Raw genomic sequence first — 16,936 nt, 5'->3', positions numbered from 1 at the left:
ATTTGTTTTTTAGTGGTGTTGCATCGATTTTGTCGTATCTCAGCGGTCGTTCGACGTTGACGGCTTTTCTGGGCCCCTATTCACAAAGCTGCTTTGGAAAAACTTATAAAATTCCCAAGTTTTTACAAATTTCTTGCTTAAAGAGTATTTAGGTATAAAAGTACATATTATAAGTATTTTGAACAATTTTTGTTGTCAGGAAAAATAATGTCCTGTTTGCTTCAAATATAGAGTGTAATTTCTTAGTTAAAAAGGGTTCAAAAAGCCTCCTATTTTTCACCGTAGGACAAAATTCTCCTAAAGAGCGTTGTGAATGTTATTTGCAAGAACTTGTATCACTATCGATGTAAAATAAAGGGTCTAAAGGGAAATTTTCGATTTCTCCAAGTGGCTATATCCCATTTGAAAGGTGAGAAAAGAAAATCAAATGTCACCGCAAAATATACGCTTAACCCAGGGATTTAAGAGCATATTTCCTGTCCAGTGTTAATACACAGTGCTTTGCCTACTGAAATTTAGTGGGTGGGCATCATATAAAAAGAAAAGGAATTACCGCAAGATTTTAATAAATATGACTGTATCTACAATAGGTAGGTTTAAAACACTACGTCTATCATATACCTTACTTTATCGGGAGTCTTAGGAGAATACGAATACTAAAAAATGTGTATCAAAATTACACGCGACTCATTTTTGCATGTTCAAATCAAGTCGTTGGAACTGAGCAGGGGCGTAGTCGAATGGTCAGTCTGACTTGTACTACGTGTCTATTATTCGCAAAGATTGTTTCCTTGTGCAAAAAACTTTAAAATTGTCTCATTTTGAGATACTGGTTTGGACAAATTAATGTACAACTCATATCGCAATCAAATATACATGAAATAAGCCTTCGTGGTATATTGCACATAACAATTAGAGATCATAGAGGATTTCTAAATGTTCTGTAATCAAAGTCCTAAAAATACTGGAAATCAGCAAAGCAGTTTTGGTTTGCAACTCTACTTCTCAAAGTCCACATACAATATCTTTACTCTGGGATGACCATTCGATCGTGGAGTGGTACATGCCTCATGTGTTGTGCGACGCTTACAAAATTTGATCGATCAAATCTCAGATAAGTATAATGCGATTCATGTCATTCCCTGTTAACATAAGTTGTTGGTCCGTCAGCGGAAAATCATCAAAGGATAATCGTTTTGGACCATTGTTGGCCCAACAACGATAAATAAGTGCTGTGAATACAGCTGTTGGGCCAATGTCACTAAACCTTTCCGCCAGCGAATATCTGAACTGGGCCAACAGCAATTAGAAAGGTACTGAAAAAGATGTCGGGCCAACGCTGAACCGACCATAAATTTCCGTTAAAGATACATGTAAAACTTTAATCGCCCTAAATCTTTTAGCTTAGATAGAATTCTTATTACGAATCTTACTTAGTCAGAGATATTCATAACGAAGCTAAATGGAAAAACTTTTAAAAAGATGAGACACAGAATTAACTTCTATTATAAAATAAACAAGAAGCATTTTTCAAAACAGATACTCAGCCGAACTAAAACTGGTTTATTTGCATATATTATATTATTCTGAAATAAATTATCGAATCTACAGTGCAGGTAAAACTTCCAATGCTTACCATAATTTTGTATCAGAGTAATAACTAAGCTTGGAGTCTAAGCAATATATTCCTCAGAAATCCGAAGGGTATTGCCCAACTTGAAAATGCAAAATGCAAATGTTAGTACACACTCCGGATCACGGCACTAAACCACTATGATTTAACCAGAGTACAGTTCAGCCACAGCATCGTTCCTAGGCAGGTTGCCAGGCACTTTACCTGTACTAGTTGCTTTCACTTTCGCAAGGAACTAATACATTATGTAGCTGCAAGCATAGATGTACAGTTGGAATCACGGTAGAAAGGATTTCATGATCAATCACAATGAAAGTGACCTGCGCCGTCCAGGAATCGAACCCGGGTCGCCCAATTTAAAGTTCAGCGCTTTAGCAAAAGTGTGCAGATAATCTGTCATACTTATATAGAAAGAATTGAAATTATGACACAGCCTTGAGCTATATAAACATTAATGCATTTAACTTACGGTACTGAACTATTATAACTTGGACAACTTTAAGTTAAGTAAAAGGTTTAATGCAAGATGTATACAAAACACTTAGGAAACAATAAGTTTCCTAATAATCTTTATTGCAAATCAAACATCAGGCAAAATATTCAGTCTGAGCGGAAATTTTGTAGCCACCATTATAAGAATTTATGAGCCCAGTATTTTTAAATGTCCGCTGATAACAAATGATCTGTAGCCTTATAAGCATGTATGCTGTTGTTCTGTGTGTCACAACACAAAGTAAGAGCTGATATATGGATTAAACAGAACAACAAGTATAAAAAGAATAACAGACAATTATCAGATATTTATAATAAAACATCGAATTGGTTGATTTCAAATAAGAGACAAATAAAATGAAATAAAAGGTTTTCACAAACTGCCCTATTCCGTCTATACGTATCGACGGACAGCGGCAGTATGCTATACGAAAAAAAAAATATGGCATATTGCCGCATACATCCATCAGCACTAAGCCATACTGAAAAAAAAAACATAGCATACTGCCGCATTTAGCATACTGCGTCGCGACAAAGCTACCTGTTAACAGAAATTCGCTAAATGAAGAATGCTGATATAAATTTAAGCTACATACTAAAAATATAATAATATCTGTTGATTTTGCGATCATTTAAATGTCATTTAGATTTTTTTTGTCGCGTTTTTCAAACACGTTAAGTGTAACAGTGAGTGGACCCCCAATATAAAAATACCGGTAATTCCGCCGCGTGGTTCGGACCATTTGGCGTCCCAAATTTTCCAATTTTCCCCTTTGTTTTATAGCTCCACATCAATTTTAAGAACTCTAAAAAACTTTATTAAGGCAAATGAGTGGAGTTTGCCGTAAAAGTAGGTGCTGTAGGGTTCAAGTGGGAGGATAGAGGATTTCCTTTTTCGCTTCTTGTCACGTCTGGTCCGATAGTCGACCTGCTGACTCAGCGGATCTGCTTTCTAGGGGCCTGCGCTTCCAAGATCTTGGCTGCATGATTATTCTTTTTAGTAAATAAAAATCAAATACTTCGAATAACCATCAAAATTAGACCAAGTCGCATTGGCTAGAAAAATGCATTTAAGCTTCCCTTTTTGATTTAAATTTGGATTAACTGATATGCACGGAAAGGCATATCAAGGACGGGCACGTGCAGCAGACCAAAGCCTCTAGACTATCGGTGTGTGATGTCCTTATAAACTTACTTACTTACGAACGGTATAGAAAACTCCTTCAAATATTTGATTGTAAATTCTTTATTTGACATCAATATCATAAAAGTAGTGAATGCGCGCCCATTGCTCAATGGTTTTTAAGAATTGGTTACGGTTTTTATCAATTTTGACTCGTTTTATTATTATTATTGTTATTATTATTTTGTATTTTCGGCTGTCTGTGAACAGGCGGCTTTGAATGAGATAATGTAGATAAATCTTACACATTTCTAGTGCGACAATATTTCAATTAAGATTTGACAAGCATATTTTATTTCCACATTTTACCTTAAAGCTAAGTACAAGTTTACAAAACCTACTAAACTTGCGGTCTCCAAAACTTGTTTATAACATTTAAGACGGTAGATTGAAGTCTAATTAATTGGAGGTGATGGGATAAATGGATTATATACATGTAGTTAAAAGGCCTTGCCATAATGTTGGCATCCTTTGGCTGGCCAACAAAGAATATCCAGTTGGTCTGATGTTGGACCAACTATGATAATAATATGTGTGTGGTTGGTCCATCTGAGGACCAACGATGATAACATTTCTGCGGTTGGCACAACTGATGGCCAACGATAAGAACTGCAAATCAGTTGTTGGGGCAACTTCACGAACCGAACTTCACTGGCCTTAACTCGGTTGGCTCGAACACCCCGTTTCGCTCGAACTGACTTCCAGGTCCCGGCAAAATTCCCAGATATTTTAATTAAAAAGACAACACTTCGCTAGAATTACAATGGCTGGAACGCCCGAACTCGAACTACGGTCTTTAGAGTGTATGTCGAATGTAACATACCATTGATGGCTCGAACTCAAGATGTCAAAAATGAACGGTAAAATGATCATTGCCATTCATGTGCGAAAGTTAGAATCGCTATTTTATTTTTTCTGTATTTCTGTTAGCGATAATGACATTTCGTGTTTTATAAATAAGGATTTTTTAAACGTGATATGCAAAATCGAATCTCTTTTATAAAGTTAACTGAAATCGTCAGTTTAAATTGATTTGTCGATGTAGCGCTTCATGTATATCTTTTGTAGAATGTTATTTGACTTTGTGCTATAGTGATATTGAACATGTGCTTATATTGTTGATCGTCTTTATCTTTATCTTCCAATGTACAATGCATCATGTTTGTTGGTTTTATTTCATTAAATTAGTATAAAAATTCTGTTTATGATTTTTTACTTCATCTTAATTATTTATCTTTGTTCAGATGTATGTACCAAGGGTTGGGCCAACATTGCCCCGATTAGCAAATTGGCATAGAGCCGACGTTGGTATACTAGTTCGTTGTTGGGCTAACAAACAAAATGCAGTTGGTCCAAGGTTGGGCCAACTTCCGCCTGCTATCTGGGTTGGTCTCTTTACGTGTGCTCTGTGTTGTTGCATTTTGCTACACATTAATACGTATATGCAAAATGTATGTTGTATTATAAGGATCAATGTTTCAGCTTACCAAGATCGAAAGTATCAAACCATATCCCTCCAGTCTTGGCCTTAATGTCCCTATATCATCATTTTTCAGACTAAATTTGAATGCTCAAAGCAATATTGAAGCTGGTATAAACAATTTACAACCCACAAACATTATTATCATGCATGATTTTCCGTCACATAAGGCAGGCTATTTACCTTTTTTTTTTAAAGAAAAATACTCATTAGACCTTCGGCCATTTTTACCGCGCCACTGCGTATGATGTCATACATAGAAGTTTCAAAGACGCCTAAATTTAAGCGATTTGATTGTCGTCGTCAAAATTTGAGCGACTACTTTTTATCAATTTGTACAAACAAGATTTCTTTCTTGAATGTTGCAATAAATAAGGCGTCCTTAACATTAAAATAGCGAGTTCAAAATTTCTTTTTATTGTTATATTTGGCAAAATTCTAACGAGTTTTTTAAATAACGACTTAAATTTGACGGCTTAGACAAATGATCTTTCCTTTTTGTAGACGAAATGAACACAGGTTAAGGCAATATGACGAGGCCGATATACGTTTCCCACGGTGCATATCCATATCGGTACCCTCTTTGCGAAATCTGCTGAAACGGTACCCTCTCTGAACATGCACAGGTCATTCTCTGCTAAAAACAAACCAGCGATGGATATCAATCCAGTAAAATTTCATTGTAATAAGGAAAGGAGGTATGTCACGTAGAAAAGATGTATACCACGGAACACTAGGATGTTTTATTTATGTGCTGATTTGTCATGTGCCCGATTTTCATGTACTGTAACTTCACAATAAGTTACAAAAAATCGACATGTCTTGCTTCGCCCATCATCTCGACATATTTTTAGGGCTGAAATGAACCTGTGGCTTGATAATATATGCATCATACATATTTAATATGTTCATTTACACATCATCTTCGGACAAATGGCAGTATATTGTCAAAAATAAATGTAAAATTCATAAAAACACCCTACTTTCGGTTTTGCAGCAGCACGGGCTACCTTTCTTCATTTGAATTTTTATATCACAGGTACCCTCTCATTATTGAACACATAGGTACGACATATATGCGTTTATTTGCGTTAATCGTTAAGTGTGTATGTAATACTTTTTACTTTTATGTAAATATTACATACTTAACGATTAACACAAAAAGCATATGTCGTGCTTTGAGGGTACCTATGTGTTAAAAAAATGAGAGGGTACCTGTGATATAAAAATTCAAATGAAGAGAGGTAGCCCGTTCCGCTGCAAAATCGAAAGTAGGGTGTTTTTATGAATTTTATATTTATTTTTGACCATATACTGCAATTTGTCCGAAGATGATATGTATATGGACATATTAAATATGTATGATGCATATATAATCAAGCCACAGGTTCATTTCAGCCCGAAAAATATGTCGAGGTGATGGGCGAAGCAAGACATGTCGATTTTTTGTAGCTTATTGTGAAGTTGCAGTACATGAAAATCGGGCACATGACAAATCAGCGCATAAATAAAACATCCTAGTGTTCCGTGGTATACATCTTTCCTACGTGACATACCTCCTTTCCTTATAACAATGAAATTTTACTGGATTGGTATCCATCGCTGGTTTGTTTTTAGCAGAGAATGACCTGTGCATGTTCAGAGAGGGTACCGTTTCAGCAGATTTCGCAGAGGGTACCGATATGGATATGCACCGTGTTTCCGTAGTATTACATTATAATGATAATGTGTTTTAACAAGTAAATACCACATTTGAAAAGGAAAAATGATACTTCGCCATAAAATGACGATGTTATGTCTAATTAACACCGAACCGTGACAAAATAAAATGACACTTTGACAAAAAGATAGTAATTTTAGACAAGTCATCACCCCGTTTCGACAAGATAATATTACTATTTAACATAATAAGACGAATCTAGTCGAGTTAAATCTGCATTTGGACATAATAGCGTGACAGTTTGACATACTAAATTGTTTTTAAACAGTTATTACACATAATAAGACGGTGTTTAGGCAGGTTAACATAAAGTTTGGACAAAATAGCATGGTGACCTGAGAAATTAAGGCAGTGTTTAGACATGTCAATGCCATATTTCGACAAGTCAACAATACTGTTTGACATAATAAAATAACGTTTACACAAACAAACATAATTTATTGGCAAGTCAACACTAGTATTTCCCATAATAAGTATATTTTTAGACAGAATAACAACAGTTTTAGACAAGAAAGCATGATGTTTGGCACAATAAGACAGAATAACACCAACTCACACAAAGCAACATAACAGTTTGACAAAACAAGACAATTTTCAGACAAGTCAATATAAATGTTTAACAAGATATCACTACTAGCAGACATGGTTAGAAATGAGTTTGACAAGTTGGCACCAAGTTCCGACAAGATAACACTACTGTTTACAATTTCTAGACAATTTACCACCACAGTTGGACAAGATAGCTTGCAATTTTGACCTCAAAGACATTCTTTAGGAAAGATAACGCCGAATTTTAACACAATGACATGGCAGTCTCACAAATTGCGACTGTGTAGACATGTCAATACCACATTTGGACAAGACAAAACGACAGTATAACATCATATAACACATTTGGACAAGATGACAACAAATTCCGACAAGATAACACTTTTGTTTCACATAATAAGACAATTTCAAGACAATTATTCAACACCACATTTATACAAGGCTGTATTTAGACAAGTTGAAATCTTAATCCGAAAAGATGGCGTGCATGTTAGACATATTACTACTTCCATTAGGCATGTTAACACCGGATTTGGACATGATAACATGACGTTTTTGAAATGTGAGACAACTCGATCAGCACTACGTTTTGACAAAATAACATAAATATTTGACCTACTAAAACTTCGTTAAGACAGGTTCTCATAAAACGTTGGCAAGCCAACACTACTATTTTATATAATAAGACGCTTTTAGGGAAAAATAAAACGAAATGTAGGGTAAATCCGTCAAAATTCGGACATCGCATAAGTTCGGACAACTAAGCGTGTCTTTAATCTTCTACCCAAACATGTTATCCATGTACATAGGTGTTACACCCTCCAAAAAGAAGAATAATTCGCGGAAAAAAGCGTGCCAACTTGTCAGTGCGTAACTAATACGTCAGCACAGAATCTATCTGATGACGTATTACACAGTCCTACGCACGATCTCTCCAATCCGATTGACTTTCAACGTGCGGGAGCATTCGATCCTTCGGTAATGTATGCTACTCAACATATCATTTCGATCGCAAATCATATGATTATTTCAAATGTTGATCTTGTTTTGTTTTCTTTATGAGAAATATGCAACTATATGGAAAAATGTTAACTATTTAAAAAAAACAATTTAGAAAACTATATTTAAAGTGTCCGAATTTTTCCTGTTAAATTCCACAAGTCACTTTAACTCGGACATTCATTTCTGAAAATGATTTGACGAACAGGCTCTATTAAGGCCTGGATTCTATTAAATATACCGTTGATCAAATAATATAGTAAAAGTCATTTAATTATTTCTACCGTTGGCTAGCTCTGTATTTTTTCTAAGATATGACATTTAAACCGTTCGTATCTTTAAGAAAATTAAGATTTATTTTATTTTTTAGATTTAACGGCCATTCTCAGTTAGAATTTACACCCCTGTCAAAATTTGATAAAAAATGCAGATTAGCAAAAACGCAAAACTGTTAGTCTTTTTACAAACTAAAACCATCTGTGAAGTTCTACTGAAATTTTTTTCAACATCATATAAGTAGATTTTGTAAATCGGCGGTTTGAAAAGTGTATCCATTTTACCTTTTTAAAATGCCGGAAATGTTCGTGACAAAGTACCTTTTACTTTAAAAAGGGCTGCTTATAATTGCATTGATGATATCTTATTGGACTTTACTTTTAAATATCACATGATACATAGATTTCTAATTGTACAATTGATATCACGAATTACTTGCCTAATTAAGCTTATATACTTTTTTAAAAACCCATATGCAAAAAGTGCAAATCAAGATATACTGCTCAACTGTGATTACGATTTGTCTCATTATTATAAAAGCTACGACCCAGTGTAATTAGTATAGTTCTTGGCATAAATAAAAACCGTTGTATCACTGCTTGCAATTGTATGCGATGTATATGCTTTATTATTAGGTAAATGATCACCTTGCTAAAATTTAAGTACTATGTAAAGCTAACGAACCTTTCAACCATAAACGCAAACAAAAAAGAAGCCCACTTAATACCCCAAAGCATACATATAGACATCAGACAATGATATTTAGTATAAACCCATTATCTTTCTTGACTTTATAGTATACTGGTTCACAATTTGTAGTATATTAAAGCATCGAATAGTATCTAATGCAACATGATAGTAACTAAAGACATAGCAATACAGCATATCAGTCTAAAACAATTGAAACAACAACTCCTTAATTAAAAGATAAACATGTATCAAGAACAGTTTACCAGATCAAATACATTGCTGGTGCTAAGAATTTAATCATAAATTCACTAACTTTTTCAATTCAGATATGGTATATAAAATAACGAACCTTTCATTGTCAAATCAAAATTTTGATGCTAATATAGATACATTTATATTCAGATATAAAGTTCGGATTTAGACATTCGAATACAATTATATTCATTACCTAATGATAGCTATAGTAATCTTTTCATTTCTCAAAAAAGATATTAAATTGATATGGCATCTGTAGTAAAACAATTTATAAATGTTTTTTGAAATCTATAACAACTAATTCAATCCAATGAAAACGTATCAATATCGTAATAATACTAGATTCTACTTTAAAAACAAATAAACATAAGCTTTTTGCAAAGAGAAACATTCAGCTAGTATAAAATACTAGCTATATAACGCAAGCATATCAAATTATAGGATCAGAGTCAATTTCGCTAATGATATGTCCGTTATTGGCTGAAACTGCTTTTTTGCAGCAAACAAAGAATTGACCAATTCAATGTTGTCACCTCCCAATTATTTAAATGACCTCAGCGAATATCTTGTTTCTCTTGGCTTCATAGCCTTTTAGGGTGTGTCCTTGGGTTCAGCCATATCTTTTCTTCGCCTACTGGACATTGCAATATGTCACGCAAATATTAGTTTTCAAAAGATTAATCACAATTTCACTACATTGAAGAAGCAACGAATTTTTTCATGCTTGTAATAATATATTCTTGATATTTTTTTCGAATCTTCTTGTTTTATTAATTTACTGAATTGCCGCATGTTTTCAGGTTTAGATTTCAGCATAATTGTCTGCACTAAAAGTAATTCCAAAGATACATTCGTCTAGCTTGAAAAAGACGGGATTTTTTAATTGAAAGGTTCGTGGCCCAATACAACGAACCTTTCATTGAGTTAAATGTTTATTTTATCATGTTTCCCTCATCATGATAATTTATCTTTATATAATTGTTTTAAATTCACTTCATATTTTGAATTTACAATCACAAAAATATAATGTTTATTTGTTTTTTTTTTATAAAAACAAGCCTTTCAGGCGAGTACGAGGTTTATTTTTTACATAAATATTTTTCAGTTGTAACGTCTTGTAAAAATCAGACATTCTTTTGATGTTCTTTTTCTGTATAAATAAGATATACTCACAAGATTTTTCTTAAATAATATTATATACATTACAGGATAAGATATATTATTTTATTCATATAAATTATGATAGGAAAGGTTCGTGACAAATGGTCGCGAACCTTTCCTTGTTTGTAATCCGACATGGTTTTGATTAACATCATACAAGTATAAATTCGCTTATTTCATTTGAAAACAACATCGTTTGTGATTCAGTAGGCAATAGAAAATTTTCTTGAAATTTAATAATCATGAAAAGTATCAATATCACTTGCCAAAGGATTTTGATGGGAATTTCGATCATGTTTATAACATGCGCTGCGAATAATAAGCAACCATTATAGAAAGAACTCAAAATGACTTTATAGTACATATGTTTGTTAACCGCAGCCGTTTACAAACAAATATAGTGTATGCGGCATCGAGTAAAATATATCACCGCACGAACCTTTCATCACGAACCTTTTCTCAGCATATTTCAGATTCAATAATGTTGTTTATACAGCTTCAAAATGTTTCATTTTTGGCATAATATACTAATGTTTACGCAACTTAGAACATTTCATGTGCTGGGAGTACATATTGCAGTCATAAAACCTTAAAATCAGATAACGAACCTTTCAATTTTAACCCAAACCACATCACAACGTTAAATTCTACATAAATAATAACAAAATTGTGCACACTATGAACATGGTGATAATATGAAAGTATTATATTGTGATATTAATACAAAAATGAACATGTAATGTTGTTTCAATGATAAAAACACTTCACTTGCAATATATGGTTAAAAGGATAACGAACATTTCATACTATCCGGCGACAAAACACTAACCCCTTACCATTTTTTATGAGTTATTGTTACTGAGATCTAATTTACAAATTTATAGTCGTGAATTGTTCCAAAATAATACGGCATGAAACAAAATTAAAACAATACAATTAAAGCATCTAAATACACGTTTATTTTTTATAAATTGGACGGCGACAATCACGAACCTGTCATTTTCGTAACTTTAGGTGAATATTATTAAACAATTATTCATGATCAAATGGCGAGTTATTGTGTGTTATTTAAGGTAACATCTACCTTCTTAAACCAGCATAGATTTACAGGCAAATAACCTGCAATAATGAGGATAGACGGTGGCGACAAGTAAAAACTAAGGGTGTAAATTCTAACTGAGAACGGCCGTTAATATCACATTTTAAAAAATCAATTATGCCTATCAACGAAGAGTTGCTGCTTCTGCAAATAATGATAATGATGATAATGATGATGAGAAGTTCCGCAATACAATAACAAATAAATATAGTTTATATAGATCTATCGTTTCAACATAATTAGAAACAATTTAATAGCTAGGCCCCCTATGTATACAGCCCTACAGAAGATAAAACTTGAACATAGACAGAAAATTTATTGAATGAATTTATTTCAGTCTTGACCTGAAAACAAAAATGAAGAACATAATTTTGCGGGACCTGTTTGCCGTCGGCATGCATCATTGGGGAAGAAAAGACTTACAAATAGGCCCTGTTTATTATTGTTCCCCGGAATCAAATCCACATGACCGTAATGCAATAGCCATTTTTGATGATAAACAATTGTTACACAAAGTGGCTTATCTCCGCAGAGAGGACGCAAAGGTTGTAAGGCAGTTGTTTGACAAGTCATTTATCGCATCACACTGCTACTTAAGGGCAAAAGGTGTTCCAGAAAAGTTTGGGAGACGGACAGGCCCTATGCAAAATGTCAGCATTGGATTCTTATTTCCTGAAGGGAAAAAAGACGAACTTTTGAACTTTGTTCATGAGGAAAAGTCTGCATATAAAATATTTTAACTTGAACATTTCGTATACATGTACCTGTGTTAATATATGTGCATGTGATCGTTGCCAAATACAGAGTTTTATATTGATAAAAGTTTCCTAGTGAACGAAAAATCTAATAAAGTAGTGATGTTTTGAATATCGGCTTTTTTCTTCTGTACGTTTTACTAGGAAAATAAATATGGTTTACCTGGCTTCTGGCAATTTCTGACAGTAACCTGCACACATGCATATTTATTTGAATTAAATGTTCGTCAAAAACACGAGACACACAAAGCGACGATATATAATGCATTTTACTTGCATACATTAGTGCATTATACTTATTATAATTATTTGCATTTTGTTCAAAGCCTTCGTAATCAATATTTATTAAGTATTAAGTTTTTAATAAGTAAAAAAAAATGTAATATGAAAATCAGCTTGCTCATAAGTATATCAATTCGTCGTATGCACAGGCCAGTAGCTAATTACATTTGTGTATTTATAAGTTAACCTGCAAGGTGCGTGATTACTTAATTTAATGACTGGGTTAAGAAATAGTATATTTACATTTAGACTTCCATATGCCATTCTTTGTCTTCTTTAATCAAGCTTATTAGAAAAATAAGAATTCCCGTTCTATTCACATATAATAATCATGCATTAAGATTTATTTACGAAAAACAAATAACCATCAAGTAGCTTTCTAAGACAGTTTCAGACTAAAACTTTATGTACATTAAATTTGATCAGCGGATTTCCAAGCGCCCTTTGAGCCAAACATACTTATTCTGCATTGCTTGAAACTTTAGAAATACTACTACAATATCAATATATATGCAGAATGTATATCAATCTAATTTTCTCCTAGTCTTGTATCATAATAAGTATCATCATTGTCATTATCATTGTGATAATAATAATAATAATGATCATCATCATCATCATCATTATCATCATCATTCATCATCATCATTCATCATCCTCTGGTTTTTAGATATGCCCTACATACATACCAAACGAGGAAAGACTATGAATTATAAATTAGAAGATCTGGAAAAGGCCGTTGAAGCTGTGCAAGCTGGTGAATCAATCAGACAAGCATCAAAACAGTACGGAATACCAAGAAGTACGATCGGCGATCGTATTTCTGGGAGATTTGATGTGAAGAAGCCTGTAACACACGGACGTCCTCCAGCAATACCGCTAGAAATAGAAAACAAGATTGTGCAGTCTATTAAAATGGCAGCACGTATGGGTGTAGGCTTAAGCAGAAAACAAATTCTCTTAAGGACTAACATTCTTTGCAGACGCACAAAAATTCAAACCAATTATCAAAACTTTACAGCAGGCAAAGACTGGTGGGAGGGGGTCAAAAGGCGCCACCCAGAAATTGCCGTTAGAAAACCAGAGAGGCTTAGTTCTGTAAGGGCTCGAATGTTAAACGAGACAGTGGTGAGCAAGTACTTTGAAGATCTTGCTAAGCTTGTGTCTGACTTCAAGTTCCAATATTGTACTATTTGGAACTGTGATGAGACGGGGTTTAACTTCGAGCACTCACCAGTCAAGATAGTAGCAGAAAAAGGAATCAAATCCGTCGTGAGTAAGACTAGCCAGAAGTCCAGCAACTTGACAGTTATGGCGTGTATAAACGGAGAAGGATCGGCCATGCCTCCGCTTATAATCACAAAAGGGAAAACTGTCAAGTCAATTCACGGGTACAAGACCAGCGACGCTCCTGATGGCACAGTTTGGACATTCCAGGACAAAGGATGGATAACTGATGACATTGGGGAAAAATGGTTTGATGAGGTTTTTCTAAAATACTGTGGCCCTACCCGACCACAGCTTTTAATTTTTGACGGTCATTCGTCACAATGAGTCGTTGGCCATCATTGAAAGAGCAATTGAGGAAAACATCACTTTATTCTCTTTGCCTCCCTATTGCACCCATTATCTTCAACCACTTGACAGAACGGTGTTTGGGCCACTGAAAAAAGCTTATAATGAGCAATGCTCCAACTTCATGAGTGAACACCCATTGCATGTTGTCAACAAGTGGTCATTTCCAGCTCTTTTCAGTAATGCATGGGATGCCGCACTAACCGTAAGCAATATCAAAAGTGGTTTTGCTTCGTGTGGCATCTGTCCTGTTAACAAAGACGCTGTGCCATCTGCTGCCTTCAAACCGAGTTCGCCAACTGACGTAGCATTTACAAACGGTAGGTGATAGTCAAATGTTCTTGGTACATAGACTTGATAGGCTCAGTAACCGTTTTACTGAATAACTATAAGTGCTTAAAATGTTTATACAATATATGATGGATTCAAATCCGAGTCACAGTCCATGCAAAATATTTCTTAACCTGATATACATGTTATAGTTTCAATTCAGTAAGTAAGCATTTTGTATTATTGTGTAAATTTCATTAAATATTTAAGTTCACACTGAAATTCGAACCCTAACCCTTCAAACAGCAGTGTTAAAAGCAATTTATTTGCAGACAACTCGTGCTTTTTGCTATTAAATATATCAAATAGCCTTATGAATAAAATAAGGGTAGCTTTACTTTACTTTCAAGGGATTAAAAAAACCAATTAACACTCAGACACCAATCTTAAAAATATATTTTATCTGTTTTGACTATTACATTATTTTAATATTGTAATTGTTTACATTGAAATCTGGCTCAATTCAATCTTATTTCAACATTTTTAGATACTTCAAATAGAGAAGAGCCGATCGGCGATTCCACAGCCAACCAAGTTTATTCTACCGCTGATAACAGTGTGGCATTAGAAGGTATAAAATATTAATCAATCTGCTTATTTTCATGATATTCTGCTGAAATTAGAAAAAGTAAAGAAATAGATCTCAAACGGTACATGTCAAACCTGAAATCACATATTTCTTTTTGCATACAGGTTTATCATATACAGAACCCGTACTTTCAACAGATGTGGATATTTCCAGCACAGCAATCACGAGCGACTCTGTCGAAGAAATGGCGCTTCCTGTGTTAGACTTAAGTGATCCTGCACAGCTACTAGAACTTATAACCTCCGGCGATCTTTTTGTTGAACCACAACCTTTTCATGAAAATGACACAAATGATATAAGTTTGATGGAAATTGATTGTTCTAACAATCCCAGCACGTCAGATCTCATTGAAAGTGCCTTTATGCCCCCTAAACTTGAATCAAGACCAAATCATGATAGAACTGAAAGACCGGTCAAAAAAACAAGTCATACACTGCTTACAAGTGACGAAATACTACAACGGGAAAAAATTGTTCAATTAAAAAAAAATAACCAAGGCAAACAAAAAGGCTGCTAAAACTAATAAAAGGAAAACAAGTAAAATGATGCATTATATATAAATGTTACATCATCATGTACATAATTGTACGTGTTGAATGAAAACTCACTCAATAATATATTTTAATCTCATGAATTAAATGGAGTTAAGTGTGTGTATTCTTTTTCTTAAACTCTTTTACGCAATGGAATCTAAAATGTACATTTTATTTTAAAAAACAAATGTATGTCCGAATTAAAACAACTAAAATAATGCTGTCCGAATTTTCACCTCATCGTGTCCGACTTTATACGACACTGTCCGAATTTTAGCGAATCTACATAGGATCATAAAACCGTTTATTACCGGGATTTCTCGGTTAATATCGCTGATTTCATTATAGTTTCTTCTAATCGGATGGCTTTTAACTTTATATCAGCCGACATTGCCTTTCTCGGCTGAACGGTTAGTGAAAAATCAGCAATCGAATGAACGAGTCCAAATTTTGTCCGAATTTTGACGGATTTACCCTAACATCATGAGGCAGCTATGGCGTTCCATAGTAAATCTATAATTTCTACATTTTTTCTTTCGTTATAAGTTACCTCTAGGCCTACTGTAATACGAGAACGACTTTTCTTCAACTCATGGTGTACCTTGTCTGAGTTTGGTTTTGCATGATTTTTTTTCTGACAATACCACAGTAACCCAAACGTGACTGTCGCTATGGGGATGGAAATGCTTAACGGTACCAGATATCCATGCGCCTCCATTGCTCTGGAATTAAAATAAAATGGTAGATCTACACAAATCTTGAAAAGATAATTCTAGCTCCGTCGTGTAAAATGACCTTAATTATGTCCATTTGATACAGGAAATGCTTTAATTAATTTAATGCTGCATTTATAAATATTAAAATTCTAATACTAAACCGCTCAAACTCCTCAAAGTGGTTACGTCACGCTTTGCTACGTACTGATCAGGGGAAGTAACCGCTGCGGGGAGTTTGTAAACCGCTATGATAATGTGAGTGACGTTGCATTTTTGTGTGTACTGCAGTGCACAAAAGTTTACAGTTTTTAAAAGCGAATATAGATCTAATACAAGATAAGAAATAGAATTTGAAGTCTCGATGGCAAAGTTGATAAAGTCAATGGGATGCCCTACAACTTAAATTTTATCTCACTAATTGTCTAACCTTTTTTTCTTTCCCTATTTTTAAATTTTTACAGTAGGCCTAGATGCAAGTGAAATGGAATATAAAGGCAGATACATAGATTCAGGTTATGATTGGCAACTTCCTGGCCAGTGCCTGCTAAACTTAAAACTTGTAGCAAATAAAACTTATTAACCAGATATCAAAATCAGTAAAATAATACATTTTCTGAAA

The 16,936-nt window shown here is 34.0% G+C and overlaps 2 protein-coding genes across 3 annotated transcripts in view; one reads left to right on the top strand and one right to left on the bottom strand.

The window, feature by feature from the left end:
- LOC132746799 (uncharacterized) overlaps positions 1 to 16,503 on the bottom strand; it is a 32,509-nt gene extending 16,006 nt beyond the window's left edge. Inside the window, exon 1 of one of the 2 annotated variants that reach the window (XM_060736052.1) lies at positions 16,203 to 16,503. In XM_060736052.1, coding sequence (XP_060592035.1) covers positions 16,203 to 16,319 — 117 coding nt within the window. In that variant the 5' untranslated portion in view covers positions 16,320 to 16,503. Of the gene's footprint in view, positions 1 to 16,151 lie in introns of both variants that reach the window. The other variant, XM_060736051.1, reaches the window with a different exon arrangement.
- LOC132746795 (uncharacterized) lies at positions 13,249 to 14,575 on the top strand. Its single transcript, XM_060736045.1, has one exon. The coding sequence runs from the start codon at positions 13,280 to 13,282 to the stop codon at positions 14,126 to 14,128; it is 849 nt and encodes a 282-aa protein (XP_060592028.1). The 5' UTR covers positions 13,249 to 13,279; the 3' UTR covers positions 14,129 to 14,575.
- Positions 16,504 to 16,936: the final 433 nt, after the last annotated feature.

This window comes from Ruditapes philippinarum, unplaced genomic scaffold (genome assembly GCF_026571515.1).
Source record: "Ruditapes philippinarum isolate M1 unplaced genomic scaffold, ASM2657151v2 ctg6021_1_1_1_1, whole genome shotgun sequence".
Classification (NCBI taxonomy): Eukaryota; Metazoa; Mollusca; class Bivalvia; order Venerida; family Veneridae; genus Ruditapes; species Ruditapes philippinarum.
Note: the sequence above shows the minus strand (reverse complement) of the source record. Positions and strands in the feature narration are given on the sequence as shown.